Source organism: Nerophis lumbriciformis, linkage group LG21 (genome assembly GCF_033978685.3).
Source record: "Nerophis lumbriciformis linkage group LG21, RoL_Nlum_v2.1, whole genome shotgun sequence".
NCBI lineage: Eukaryota > Metazoa > Chordata > Actinopteri > Syngnathiformes > Syngnathidae > Nerophis > Nerophis lumbriciformis.
Window position 1 is genome coordinate 33,162,501 of NC_084568.2, and position 16,426 is coordinate 33,178,926.

Here is a 16,426-nt window from a genome sequence, read left to right on the forward strand (position 1 = left end):
CAGTGAAACTTGCCAAGGGACATGTAAGCAAATATTAACATTGCTGTATGTATACTTTTGACCCAGCACATTTGCTCACATTTTCAGTAGACCCATAATTTCATAAAAGAAGCAAACTTCATGAATGTTTTTTGTGACCAACAAGTATGTGCTCCAATCACTCTATCATGAAAAAATAAGAGTTGTAGAAATGATTGGAAACTCAAGACAGCCATGACATTATGTTCTTTACAAGTGTATGTCAACTTTTGACCACGACTGTATATACATATTAACACATGTATGTATTAACACATATATGTATTTGTTTTATTTAAATTATTATTGATTTTTGTATGTGTTTTTTGGGAATGATATGAGTCAGTAAAATGCCTACATTTGTTTCAATATTAAACATTCTACCTCAATCTACAAACCCCGATTCCATATGAGTTGGGAAATTGTGTTAGATGTAAATATAAACGGAATACAATGATTTGCAAATCCTTTTCAACCCATATTCAGTTGAATATGCTACAAAGACAACATATTTGATGTTCAAACTGATAAAGATTTTTTTTTGTGCAAATAATCATTAACTTTAGAATTTGATGCCAGCAACCTGTGACAAAGAAGTTGGGAAAGGTGGCAATAAATACTGATAAAGTTGAGGAATGCTCATCAAACACTTATTTGGAACATCCCACAGGTGAACAGGCAAATTGAGAACAGGTGGGTGCCATGATTGGGTATAAAAGTAGATTCCATGGAATGCTCAGTCATTCACAAACAAGGACGGGGCGAGGATCACTGTTGAACAGTTTAAGAAAAACCTTTCTCAAGCAGCTATTGCAAGGAATTTAGGGATTTCACCATCTACGGTCCGTAATATCATCAAAGGGTTCAGAGAATCTGGAGAAATCACTGCACGTAAGCAGCTAAGCCTGTGACCTTCCATCCCTCAGGCTGTACTGCATCAACAAGCGACATCAGTGTGTAAAGGATATCACCACATGGGCTCAGGAACACTTCAGAAACCCACTGTCAGTAACTACAGTTGGTCGCTACATCTGTAAGTGCAAGTTAAAACTCTCCTATGTAAGGCGAAAACCGTTTTTCAACAACACCCAAAAACGCAGTCGGCTTCGCTGGGCCTGAGCTCATCTAAGATGGACTGATACAAAGTGGAAAAGTGTTCTGTGGTCTGACAAGTCCACATTTCAAATTGTTTTTGGAAACTGTGGACGTCGTGTCCTCCGGACCAAAGAGGAAAAGAACCATCCGGATTGTTATAGGCGCAAAGTGTAAAAGCCAGCATCTGTGATGGTATGGGGGTGTATTAGTGCCCAAGACATGGGTAACTTACACATCTATGAAAGCGCCATTAATGCTGAAAGGTACATACAGGTTTTGGAGCAACATGTGTTGCCATCCAAGCAACGTTACCATGGACGCCGCTGCTTATTTCAGCAAGACAATGCCAAACCACGTGTTACAACAACGTGGCTTCATAGTAAAAGAGTGCGGGTACTAGACCGGCCTGCCTGTAGTCCAGACCTGTCTCCCATTGAAAATGTGTGGCACATTATGAAGCCTAAAATAGCACAACGGAGACCCCCGGACTGTTGAACAACTTAAGCTGTACATCAAGCAAGAATGGGAAAGAATTCCACCTGAGAAGCTTCAAAAATGTGTCTCCTCAGTTCCCAAACGTTTATTGAGTGTTGTTAAAAGGAAAGGCCATGTAACACAGTGGTGAACATGCCCTTTCCCAACTACTTTGGCACGTGTTGCAGCCATAAAATTCTAAGTTAATTATTTTTTGCAAAAAAAAAAAAAAAAAAAGTTTGAGTTTGAACATCAAATATGTTGTCTTTGTAGCATATTCAACTGAATATGGGTTGAAAATGATTTGCAAATCATTGTATTCCGTTTATATTTACATCTAACACAATTTCCCAACTCATATGGAAACGGGGTTTGTATTTCAGTATTTTAAGGATTGTGACCCAAAGCCAATACAAGAACCTACCAAATGCTAAACAAAATATATAATACCAACTTAATGAGGTGTCCCGATACAATGTTGATATTAAAAGCAAGAAATAAAAGTGCAATCAAAAATATAGCCTCAACATTTTAGTCACCATTTTTGCGCTTAAGAAACTTCTTTGTAACTTCTGTTTGTTTAATCTTGTCATTACTGCCACAAGTGGTGGAAAAGGGTATTACAACTGAGTACCGCTGCGGCCCATACAGACCACAGCTGAGAAACACATGTGTATTGCCGGCCCAACAATGGGTTAAGAAACACTGCTGTATGCTGCCAGTAGCTAGCAGCTACACAACATCCAAGCACACTAAAGCACACAAGCTGAACATCTGTAATAGGTGTCCTTAATTAAACAAGATCGCAATCTAAAACAGCACATTTGTAAATATAAGCAAGTTTCAAATACCGTATTTTTCGGAGTATAAGTCGCACCGGAGCATAAGTCGCACCTGTCGAAAATGCATAATAAAGAAGGAAAAAAACATATATAAGTCGCATTTTTGGGGGAAATTTATTTGATAAAACCCAACACCAAGAATAGACATTTTTAAAGTACCAATGATTGTCACACACATACTAGGTGTGGCGAAATTATTCTCTGCATTTGACCCATCACCCTTGATCACCCCCTGGGAGGTGAGGGGAGCAGTGGGCAGCAGCGGTGACCGCGCCCGGGAATAATTTTTGGTGATTTAACCCCCAATTCCAATTTGAAAGGCAATTTAAAATAAATAAAGAATAGTGAACAACAGGCTGAATAAGTGTACGTTATATGAGGCATAAATAACCAACTGGTATGTTAACGTAACATATTATGGTAAGAGTCATTCAAATAACTATAACATATAGAACATGCTATACGTTTACCAAACAATCTGTCACTTCTAATCGCTAAATCCCATGAAATCTTATACGTCTAGTCTCTTACGTGAATGAGCTAAATAATATTATTTGATATTTTACGGTAATGTGTTAATCATTTCACACATAAGTCGCTCCTGAGTATAAGTCACACCCCCAGCCAAACTATGAAAAAAACTGCGACTTATAGTCCAAAAAATACGGTAATCATAATTTACAGTGTATTAAAAATGATCCAGTAACAAACGTGCCCGCATCATCCAGTTGGCCTTAACTTAATGGATTGTTTTGACCATTGCACTACAATAAAAATAGCATAAGTCCATTCCAATTAATAATGAATAGGTTGGTGTTTTTCATACCAACCATTATTCCAACGTTCCACACTACAATATAATTAAAGAATGTATGACATCATATCGGATTAATATGGCTATCGGCCAATACCCGAGGCTTCAATATCGTCACGGAAGTTAAATACTTGTAGTTCATACTTGCCAACCCTCCCGGATTTTCCGGGAGACTCCCGAAATTCAGCGCCTCTCCCGAAAACCTCCCGGGACAAATTTTCTCCCGAAAATCTCCCGAAATTCAGGCGGACTCAGGTCCTCATGGGTTTATTGTTAGGCAGTTTCATTAACGTCCTCCCAGCGCGGCAACAACACACAACAGCAGTCACGTTTTTGTATACCGTAAAGCAGTTTGTCTGCCGTAAGCAGCAATGTTGTGACACTCTTAAACAGGACAATACTGCCATCTAGTGCATTTGATGAAAGCACTTTTGTGCGTGCCACACAGCAATGCATCATCAGAGCAGCATGGTTAGAAAAATAGTGACAGAGAATAGAACAAGGATGGACAATTCAACCCTTAACTCAACAATGAGTAGATGAGTGTTATGTGTGTGTATATGTGTAAATAAATTAACACTGAAATTCAAGTATTTATTTTATATATATATATATATATATATATATATATATATATATATATATATAATAAAATAGATATATATACGTATATATATATATATATATATATATATATATATATATATATATATATATATATACGTATAATAAAATAAATATATATATATATATATGTATGTATATATATATATATATATATATATATATATATATATATATATATATAGCTAGAATTCACTGAACGTCAAGTATTTATTGTATATATATAGATATATATATACATCTATATATATATATATATGAAATACTTGACTTGGTGAATTCTAGCTGTAAATATACTCCTCCCCTTTTAACCACGCCCCCGTCCTACCCCGACCACCCCCACCCCCCTCCCCCCACCTCCCGAAATCGGAGGTCTCAAGGTTGGCAAGTATGTTGTAGTTGTATCAGGATAACACCCCGTCTGTGTCTTTGAGGGTGTTTTTCTGTCAGTTCTACTGCATTCTCCCTCACTAATATAATCTAATCAATCACCTTTTATTGTTATTGCGGCAGAAATGCAGCAGTAATACAGGCAGAGAGAAACTGCTTACTAAATGTTAAAACAGCTACACTCACTATATATTACAAAAAGTGCAAAAGATACTAAATTCCAACATTTTTTGGGGAAAATCAATGCAGTAAACTACTTTGTGGCAGAGGAATAAATGTCAGCAGTAAAATATAGAGTCGTGTAGAAAGAGTACTTATAAAATAGTGTACACTTTGCAGCGACTACACACTTTCTGTTTATCTGTCTCCATCAGACTTTCTCCATCCTTGCTCTCTCTCTGTGCCATCCTTTGTAATCTTGTGCTGTCGGTAATAACGCAGGACGACATTTAACCATGGCTGGTTTTGAAAAATCATTAAAAGAAAAACATAATAATGAAAGGGACCCCCAAAAAAAAAAAAAGAAAACCAGTGCTGCAAGCCAACAGCATTTAATAATGAGCCTGCGTTTCAATGCAAAACAGATTGTCCTCGGGTCACACAGAACAAAACTGACCCGTGTCGAGCTGCATTTGTGAATCATTTGTCTTTTAATGTGCTGTATTACTGAGACTTGGGGGCAGCGCAATGTCAGCCAGGTTTTTTTCCCGTTTGTGTAAACTGTGTTGCTGTCAAACACCCTATTACATAGTTTAAACTTTATGGCTCTCGTTATGCCATACCTCATGTGGTAAACTGTCGTCTCGCTCCCGCAGCCTCAAACCCGATCACGCTAAATCAAACGGACTGCAGTCCTCTGCGTTTAATCAGTCTTGTCCTTGGACGACCTGTTTGAGCAGTGCCGGCCACTCTGCCTTTGTTTGATTTTGCAAAACTAGTCCTGCAGTGCTCAGGTCCTCAGTTCCTGGCATTTATGCAACCACTGTTCCAGTCACGTTCTGAGTTGCTTCCTGAACAGGGTTCGTATTTAGAAACGTTTGCGTATTGAAGCTAATTTTTCACAAGAAACGATGTAAACATTCATTTTTTTTAAATCCATATTTTAATAAACATGTATACACTTTGAACACAATATAAAGCGCTATACAGGGGTGTCCAAACTTTCTGACTTAGCGGCTGCATTGGGCCAAAAAAATTGGTAGGGGGCCATGTAAAGTAACTGTCAGGTTCAAACCCTGATGACATCTATTAAACAGACAAGAAGTAAGGAATTAAACAGAGACAGGATTATTTTAGCTCAATGAGGAGAAACGTCTGGGCTGTACTCTTTGTACAGTCTTCCACCACGCTCTGACGACAGGATTGCACGCCTCCTCTTTTATTTGGACTTTCCCTGATTACATGGCGACAACTGTTTCTAAGGGGAGAGGGGGTCGTAAACAGCCGTCGCCTTTTGTCACAAAACAGTTCAAAGAAAAGATGCCCGGAGCTTGCGTCGTGTCCTGTTTCCTCTCCGCTTTGTAGATCTCGGGTCAAGACAAGATCTTCCTGTGGATTACAATAGATCAAAGAAACCGAACCCCTCCTGTCTCCTCCCATCGTACACAGTGGAGTTTTACAAGCCTTTTGCTTGGTAAGATCAAAGACAGCTTTTGTCCTCTCGCCGCTAACTCATGGCAACACAAAGTTTTGTGATAACTTAGATACAATTATTCTGACAGTAACACACACACACACACACATATATATATGTAAGTATGTATGTATGTATATATATACACATATATGTATGTATGTATGTATATACAGTCGCGATCAAAAGTTTACATACACTTGTAAAGAACATAATGTCATGGTTGTCTTGAGTATCCAATGATAAATGATAAATGGGTTGTACTTGTATAGCGCTTTTCTACCTTCAAGGTACTCAAAGCGCTTTGACACTACTTCCACATTTACCCATTCACACACACATTCACACACTGATGGAGGGAGCTGCCATGCAAGGCGCTAACCAGCACCCATCAGGAGCAAGGGTGAAGTGTCTTGCTCAGGACACAACGGACATGACGAGGTTGGTACTAGGTGGGGATTGAACCAGGGACCCTCGGGTCGCGCACGGCCATTCTTCCACTGCGCTACAACTCTTATTTTTTTGTGATAGAGTGATTGGAGCACATACTTGTTGGTCACAAAAAACATTCATGAAGTTTGCTTCTTTTATGAATTTATTATGGGTCTACTGAAAATGTGAGCAAATGTGCTGGGTCAAAAGTATACATACAGCAATGTTGATATTTGCTTACATGTCCCTTGGTAAGTTTCACTTCAATAAGGCGCTTTTGGTAGCCATCCACAAGCTTCTGCCTGAATTTTTGACCACTCTTGACAAAATTGGTACAGTTCAGCTAAATTTGTTGGTTTTCTGACATAGACTTGTTTCTTCAGCATTGTCCACACGTTTAAGTCAGGACTTTGGGAAGGCCATTCTAAAACCTTAATTCTAGCCTGATTTAGCCATTCCTTTACCACTTTTGACGTGTGTTTGGGGTCATTGTCCTGTTGGAACACCCAACTGCGCCCAAGACCCAACCTCCGGGCTGATGATTTTAGCTTGTCCTGAAGAATTTGGAGGTAATCCTCCTTTTTCATTGTCCCATTTAAAGCACCAGTTCCATTGGCAGCAAAACAGGCCCAGAGCATAATACTACCACCACCATGCTTGACGATAGGCATGGTGTTTCTCGGATTAAAGGCCTCACCTTTTCTCCTCCAAACATATTGCTGGGTATTGTGGCCAAACAGCTCCATTTTTGTTTCATCTGACCACAGAACTTTCCTCCAGAAGGTCTTATCTTTGTCCATGTGATGTAAGATGAAACAAAAATGGAGCTGTTTGGCCACAATACCCAGCAATATGTTTGGAGGAGAAAAGGTGAGGCCTTTAATCCCAGGAACACCAAGCCTATCGTCAAGCATGGTGGTGGTAGTATTATGCTCTGGGCCTGTTTTGCTGCCAATGGAACTGGTGCTTTACAGAGAGTAAATAAGACATTGAAAAAGGAGGATTACCTCCAAATTCTTCAGGACAACCTAAAATCATCAACCCGGAGGTTGAGTCTTGGGCGCAGTTGGGTGTTCCAACAGGACAATGACCCCAAACACACGTCAACGGTGGTAAAGGAATGGCTAAATCAGGCTAGAATGAAGGTTTTAGAATGGCCTTCCAAAGTCCTGACTTAAACGTGTGGACAATGCTGAAGAAACAAGTCCCTGTCAGAAAACCAACACATTTAGCTGAACTGTACCAATTTTGTCAAGAGGAGTGGTCAACAATTCAAGCAGAAGCTTGTGGATGGCAACCAAAAGCGCCTTGTTGCAGGTAAACTTGCCAAGGGACATGTAAGCAAATATTAGCATTGCTGTATGTATACTTTTGGTCACATTTTCAGTAGACCCATAATAAATTCATAAAAGAAGCACACTTCATGAATGTTTTTTGTGACCAACAAGTATGTGCTCCAATCACTCTATCACAAAAAAATAAGAGTTGTAGAAATGATTGGAAACTCAAGACAGCCATGACATTATGTTCTTTACAAGTGTATGCAAACTTTTGATCGCGACTGTATATATTCAGATATGTATATATATATGTATATATATATATGTATATATATGTATATTCAGATATGTATATATAAATATACATATATGTATATATGTGTGTGTGTATATATATATATATATATATATATATATATATATATATATATATATATATATATATATATATATATATATATATATATATATAGGTATATACTGTATATATATATATATATATATAGGTATATATATATAATATAGGTATATATACTGTATGTGTATATATATATATATATATATATATATATATATATATATATATATATATATATATATATCATACAATTCCTTAACTTTAACAGCCAGGTCGCTACGATATATATGTCACTTATTAGTTTCACATTTGAAGCCAATAAAATTAACCCAATAAATGTGCTCTCATCGATAAATTGTGACATCCGTTTGTTTTCTCTGCTTCTCACTTTCATACTGGGTGCAAGAGGGTTCACTCTGTGCATTGCTCTCGGCATCTAAGTGTGTTTATTCAATAGTGGGGGTGCAACCATTCGCCCGCAAATAATGTGTCGACATGGTCGTGACGTCATCACTCGTGTTTTTTCCGGAATACGCGAGTCAGCACCGACACTCATTGAAATGTAAATTAATTTTGTTTTAGGCCCAGGTAGCCCAGTTAACTGCCTTTTTTATGCTGTTTTGCAAGACCCGTGTCACGTGACTTCAAACTTGACATCTCATTGGCTGGTTTTGAGACAGGATCGATTGCTTTAGTCTTAATTTACTGGAAGTGAGTCTTGCTTTTTGAAGCCGCAATTTTTCCGCACACAATTTTTTCAGCAAATAATTTTTATACGCTGAATTTTCATAAACAAAATTTTTTTTACACTGAATTTTTATAAACTTATTTTTTGTACATTTAATTTTTATACACTGTTTTTTTTTTTTAATTAAATTGTCAGCATAATTTGATGTAAAAAAAAATTCAGTTCACAAAATTCAAACGCAAAAAATTAGATTACATAAATTCAGTGTCAAATAAAAGATTTTGTCATAAAAATTTTTTATCTCCATAGTCTATTTTATTTGTATGTTTGTTTACTTATTTAAGATAAGTAAAAGTATTTGACCTTTCAATTTCAATTGTAAGAACTACTAATGAGAAATATGTTTATTGCTTTTTAAAGGACAATGATTACATTATTTGGTGTCAAAATCATGCTGGCAATAATACCATATATCGGCAATAATTTATTATCAAGTGAGTCCTGCTTTTTGAAGCCGCAATTTTTCCGCACACAATTTTTTCAGCACATAATTTTTATACGCTGAATTTTTATAAACAACATTTTTTTTACACTGAATTTTTATAAACTGAATTTTTGTACATTTCATTTTTATACACTGTTTTGTTTTTTTAATTAAATGGTCAGCATAATTTGATATAAAAAAAAATTCAGTTCACAAAATTCAAACGCAAAAAATTAAATTACATAAATTCAGTGTCAAATAAAAGATTTTGTTATAAAAAATTTATCTCCATAGTCTATTTTATTTATATGTTTGTTTACGTATTTAAGATAAGTAAAAGTATTTGACCTTCCAATTTCAATTGTAAAAACTACTAATGAGAAATATGTTTATTGCTTTTTAAAGGACAATGATTACATTATTTGGTGTCAAAATCATGCTGGCAATAATACCATATATCGGCAATAATTTATTATCAAGTGAGTCCTGCTTTTTGAAGCCGCAATTTTTCCGCGCACAATTTTTTCAGCAAATCATTTTTATATGCTGAATTTTTATAAACAAAATTTTTTTTACACTGAATTTTTATAAACTGAATTCTTGTACATTTAATTTTTATACACTGTTTTTTTTTTATTAAATTGTCAGCATAATTTGATGTAAAAAAAAAAATTCAGTTCACAAAATTCAAACGAAAAAAATTAAATTACATAAATTCAGTGTCAAATAAAAGATTTTGTCATAAAAAAATGTACCTCCATAGTCTATTTTAGTTGTATGTTTGTTTACGTATTTAAGATAGGCAAAAGTATTTGACCTTCCAATTTCAATTGTAAAAACTACTAATGAGAAATATGTTTATTGCTTTTTAAAGGACTATGATTACATTATTTGGTGTCAAAATCATGCTGACAATAATATTACTCAAAAAATTGCATTTTTGTCTAACAAAAGGTGCCTGGTAGTTAAAAAAATATCTATTGTCGGTCAAAAACATTCAGGTACTTTAACCACTTAGATTTTAGTTCTTGCAGTGCACACAGTAAAAACAGTAAGGGAATAATTTCCTGGACAAAGAAGGAATTTGAGGGCAAATATAAAAATGTTTCCTATTTATAACTATTTATAATCCTATTATAACCACTAGGCCACCTACTCAGTGGCCTAGTGGTTAGAGTGTCCGCCCTGAGATCGGTAGGTTGTGAGTTCAAAGTTCGAGTCATACCAAAGACTATAAAAATGGGACCCATTACCTGTCTGCTTGGCACTCAGCATCAAGGGTTGGAATTGGGGGTTAAATCACCAAAAATGATTCCCGGGCGCGGCACCGCTGCTGCCCACTGCTCCCCTCACCTCCCAGGGGGTGAACAAGGGGATGGGTCAAATGCAGAGGACACATTTCACCACACCTAGTTTGTGTGTGACAATCATTGGTACTTTAACTTTAACTTTAACTATTTAACTTCCCTACTACACTTGATTTTTGTGTGTCCTGGGCATGACGTTAAAGTGCATCTGGCAGTGGAGGCTCCTCTATGGGGTCTTGGGGCACCTTTACTACTGTTACCCCAGGTGGCCCTTGGCAAAGGCCTAGTACCTGACTGCCCCCTAGCCAGGGATACGGTGAAGACCTCAACGGCGGAAGAAGGCTGCAGCAGAAAAGGGTCCCCAGTCGTCTTAGACTCCATGTCACTGGACCCTGACCCGATTTTGTCAAGGATCGTGTGGTGACTGTCTGTGCACCAGTCTCCCCACGTTAAACAAAGTCATGCACAGGCGTCCTCCATAAAGGGATACACCCCTACCAGGAGGATCGTCATACTCGTTTGAGTGACCGCCGATGACATGACAGGTTCACTATATACTCGAAAAGACAACGTACAAACATCATTGTCTAAATAGCTGGCAAGTTGTTTTTGTGCGATACATAGAGGGAAGTCTGGGCTTCTCTGCTTCGGCTGCTGCCCCCGCGACCCTACTTAGGATAAGCGGAAGAAGACTGATGTATGGATATATGCAAGCGCAAGTCAAACAGTAAAGCGTCTGAGACAACATGGAGAAGAGAGGATAAGCATAGCTTTGTTTGGTGCTCTCTCTGATGGTTGTTATTATGTCTAAGTGCCGCTTAACAGAGCTGTCATTTGGCCACGTTGACAGTTATGGAACCGTGCGAGTGCTCCCGTTTAAACACGCACACGTCGGCGGCCCGTCTTCTCCTCAGTCCGTCCACGTGACGCTTAGTGCGCGTCGGCCAGGTAATTGTGTGCAGTTGTCAGTCGGATAACAATACACATGATTGCACATCATCATCATCAGCCTGAAGCAGACCTCCGTGCACCAGTCAGCCTGTAATGACCCACCACTGATTGATGGACGTGTGCATGCATGAGACGGAGAGATGGAATAATGTGACCTCGCCGGGCGGCCATGGACTGCTTTGAGATTGAGCCCCTTGTTGCTTCTCCTCCCCCCCCCCTTTCCCTATGCTCTCTCACAGGGCCTCTCTGTGGAGCTCCTGCGTGGTTCTTCCCCTGCTGGCCCTCACCTGGATGTCAGCAGTGTTGGCCATAACGGACCGCCGCTCCACACTTTTCCAGGTAACATCTGCACCTGTGATATGTTCAGGCAATATGAAAACATACACAGTAAACTATATTTCTTTGGAAAGTAAGTGTGATTAAAATGCTTACTTTTCAGCATCTAATGGACCACTAACTCAATGAAAAATACCCAATTGCTGATCGGAACACTTGGAAATTAAAATGCAAATAGTGCTTTTACGTGACTTCTTAAAATGACCGTAATTAGAATGCAATCTAATTATATTTCATTACAAATTATCACAATTATCCACATGTTTTATTCATTTTTGACTGGATTACCCTCATATTATGTTCATTTGTGGAACTATCATGAGTAGAGTTGAAAAAGTAAAAGTACAAAAGCAAAATAATTGGTGCTATTTAAGGGAAAAGTAAACATGGAATACATTAGTCATACGAGCTGTAATTGCAACATGCGCTAGTTTGAATTAGTCTGTTATTCCTCATCAAATTGTTTTGTTGTTTGTTGTAACTTTGTGTGGAACTTTGCCGCCCCTTTGATTCCTTTAAAAATTAGTTTTTTTAATCTGAACAGGATTTTATGATTAAATAAAGGTTAAAAAATAAATAAATGAATAGTCCCTCCACGATTTTCCAGGCTTTTTTGTTATTGTTGCGGCCTAAAATGCCAGAATTTGTGGCAGCTTTTTCAGAAAGTTGTGGCAAAAGTTGTAATGTTTTGAGTTTTTTTTTTTCAATAACTTAAAATCAACTTGTCCATTTATGATTATTTTTCTGAATGTATTAAAGGGGAACATTATCACAATTTCAGAAGGGTTAAAACCATTAAAAATCAGTTCCCAGTGGCTTATTTTATTTTTCGAAGTTTTTTTCAAAATTTTACCCATCACGCAATATCCCTAAAAAAAGCTTCAAAGTGCCTGATTTTAACCATCGTTATAAACACCCGTCCATTTTCCTGTGACGTCACACAGTGATGCCAATACAAACAAACATGGCGGAAAGAACAGCAAGGGAAAGCGACATTAGCTCGGATTCAGACTCGGATTTCAGCGGCTTAAGCGATTCAACAGATTACGCATGTATTGAAACGGATGGTTGTAGTGTGGAGGCAGGTAGCGAAAACGAAATTGAAGAAGAAACTGAAGCTATTGAGCCATATCGGTTTGAACCGTATGCAAGCGAAACCGACGAAAACGACACGACAGCCAGCGACACGGGAGAAAGCGAGGACGAATTCGGCGATCGCCTTCTCACCAACAATTGGTATGTGTTTGTTTGGCATTAAAGGAAACTAACAACTATGAACTAGGTTTACAGCATATGAAATACATTTGGCAACAACATGCACTTTGAGAGTGCAGACAGCCCAGTTTTCATCAATTAATATATTCTGTAGACATACCCTCATCCGCTCTCTTTTCCTGAAAGCTGATCTGTCCAGTCCAGTTGGAAATGCATCTGCTTTGAGTGTCGCAGGATATCCACACATTCTTGCCATCTCTGTCGTAGCATAGCTTTCGTCTGTAAAGTGTGCGGAACAAACGTCCAATTTCTTGCCACTTTCGCATCTTTGGGCCACTGGTGCAACTTGAATCCGTCCCTGTTCGTGTTGTTACACCCTCCGACAACACACCGACGAGGCATGATGTCTCCAAGGTACGGAAAACACTCGAAAAAACGGAAAATAACAGAGCTGATTTGACTCGGTGTTTGTAATGTGTTTGAGAAAATGGCGGATTGCTTCCTGATGTGACGTCACAACGCTCCGAGAGCGATCAATAGAAAGGCGTTTAATTCGCCAAAATTCACCCATTTAGAGTTCGAAAATCGGTTAAAAAAATATATGGTCTTTTTTCTGCAACATCAAGGTATATATTGACTACCACCTACTGATATGGAAGAGTATTACCGAGCTCCAGACAGCACCGACACTCAACAACAACACATAATTTGCAGACTATAATGACTGGTTTGCAAAAAATATTTTTAACCCAAATAGGTGAAATTACATAATCTCCCACGGCACACCAGACTGTATCCCGCGGCACACAAGCATGTTACTCTTTTGACGGACAACCCCTGCTCGTTTTAAAGACAAAAACCTACTGATTTCAAGTTTGTATCTAAACTCGATTAACCTAAAGATTCACAGCTGATCGATTGAGGGGGCTGGAACCGGCAACTTTTAGAAGCAGATATCCGGTTGCATTTGTTAGGTTCTGTCGGTCTTGAACCCAAAAGATGCGTAGGTACAAATTACGTTAATGTCAAAAACAAAGTGCAGCTCGGAAGTGCACAGGAAGCATGCAATAACAAGGAACAAGAGTCAATGGTCAAGCCAAGCTGGTTTATAAAGGAGCCTGATTGGCAACGTGGAGCAGGTGAGTCCAGATTGCCGATCAGGTGAGGGTGACAGCGCTCAAGCCAGAAGAGTGGTGAAGGCAAACAGGAAGTGAAATGGAAATTAAAATGCAGAAATAATAAAAAAATACGAAATAAAGTCAGACCTAACAGGTCCTGACAGCATCGGTTTATCGTCAATAACCCTACACGTCACCATGTTGTCATGATTTTAATACCTCGCTATTTATATTGCCGTTACACTCGTAATATTTCCTTGTGATCTTATCTGATGTCTCCTGCAGGTCCTCTTTGCCGTTTTTGACTCGGTCCAAGGTTTTGTCATCATCACCGTGCACTGCGCCATGCGGCGAGAGGTGAGTCCTATTTCCTCTTTTTTATTTCCCCCCTTTCACCCCCTCCGCATAGAAGCTCATGGATCCCGGACATCTGCAAGTTCACGCGGGTCATCTGTAAATCCGTGCCACACACGCCGTGACCTCAGCTGCGCTCGCTCGCTCGCCTTCGACAGGCGGGATCCCTGTTTGCAAATCTCATGTTACATTCTGGGTCGCTGTGAGGTCACGTCAGAACGCGAGCGGATCAGACTCCACGGTAAAGAGGGAAGGGGCGGGCGGGGGGATTAGCTCGCTGCTTATGCTGCGTTCCAGTTACCTCGGAAGTCGAAGCTGGGAGTGATGTCACAGCCGAGTTGTGAGCGTTCCAGTTACGATGTCGGAAATCAAAAATGGCCATATTCACGAAAGCTATTTTTGCGCTTGCCTTGTCTGAATATAAACAACTTCTGGGAAAAGACGCACTCTTTCTGCAACCTTCAAACACGATGGATGAAACAGAAACACGGACACTATTGCTCGCCATGTACAGCGTATATCCCAGCAGGCACAAGACTGACTGATTGATTGATTGATTGGAACTTTTATTAGTAGATTGCACAGTACAGTACAGACATTGAAACAACGTTGAGAACTTGTTGAATTAGGTCCTGACATTTAGCAACTCAAACCTAATATTGGAACAACATACTTTTTGACATTAACGTTCAATCAATGTCAAGTTTTGACGTTGACTTCACCATTGAATTTTGGTCATTTTCCAACCAATATTCTACAACACAAATACAACGTTAAAACAACATGCTTTCTGACGACGTTTACTCAATGTTGGGTTCTGACGTTGATTTGACCATTGAATTTTGGTCATTTTCCCAACCAATATTTTAGCACACAAACACAACGTTGACACAACATGCATTTTGACGATGTTTAATTAATGTTGGGTTCTGACGTTGATTTTACTATTGAAATTTGGTCATTTTCCAACCAATATTCTACAACACAAATACAACCGTGAAACAACATGCTTTTTGACGACGTTTAATCAATGTCAGGTTTTGACGTTGACTTGACCATTGAATTTTGGTAATTTTCCAACCAATATTTTTCAACAAAAATACAACGTTGAAACAACATGCTTTTTGACGACGTTTAATCAATGTCAGGTTTTGACGTTAACTTGACCATTGAATTTTGGTAATTTTCCAACCAATATTCTACAACACAAATACAATGTTAAAACAACATGCTTTTTTAATGTTTATTCAATGTCAGGTTGTGACATTGATTTAACCATTGAATTTTGGTCATGTTCCCAACCAATATTCTACAACACAAATACAACGTTGAAACAACATGCTTTTTTAACGTTTATTCAATGTCAGGTTTTGACGTTGACTTGACCATTGAAATTTGGTCATTTTTCAACCGATATTCTACAACACAAATACAACGTTGAAACAACATGCTTTTTGACAACGTTTAGTCAATATCAGGTTGTGACGTTGATTTAACCATTGAATTTTGGTCATGTTCCCAACCAATATACTATAACAAAAATACAATGTTGAAACAACATGCTTTTTGACGACGTTTATTCAATGTCAGGTTGTGACGTTGATTTAACCATTGAATTTTGGTCATGTTCCCAACCAATATTCTACAACACAAATACAACGTTGAAACAACATGCTTTTTTAACGTTTATTCAATGTCAGGTTGTGACGTTGATTTAACAATTGAATTTTGGTCATGTTCCCAACCAATATACTATAACAAAAATACAATGTTGAAACAACATGCTTTTTGACGACGTTTAATAAATGTTGGGTTCTAACGCTGATTTGACCATTGAATTTTGGTCATCTTCCCAACCAATATTCTACAACACAAATAGAACGTTAAAACAACACGCTTTCTGACGACGTTTACTCAATGTTAGTTTCTGACGTTGATTTGACCATTGAAATTTGGTTATTTTCCCAACCAATATTTTAGCACACTAATACAACGTTGAAACAACATGCATTT

The 16,426-nt window shown here is 38.1% G+C and overlaps 1 protein-coding gene across 11 annotated transcripts in view; it reads left to right on the forward strand.

Annotated features, from left to right (window-relative positions):
* The window catches only part of adgrb2 (adhesion G protein-coupled receptor B2), a 771,897-nt gene that overhangs the window by 634,471 nt on the left and 121,000 nt on the right, over positions 1-16,426 (forward strand). For all 11 annotated transcript variants that reach the window (XM_061982439.1, XM_061982435.1, XM_061982437.2 and 8 more), the window contains 2 exons: positions 11,630-11,729; positions 14,345-14,416. In XM_061982439.1, the coding sequence (XP_061838423.1) occupies positions 11,630-11,729; positions 14,345-14,416 (172 nt within the window). The remainder of the gene's footprint in view (positions 1-11,629; positions 11,730-14,344; positions 14,417-16,426) is intronic.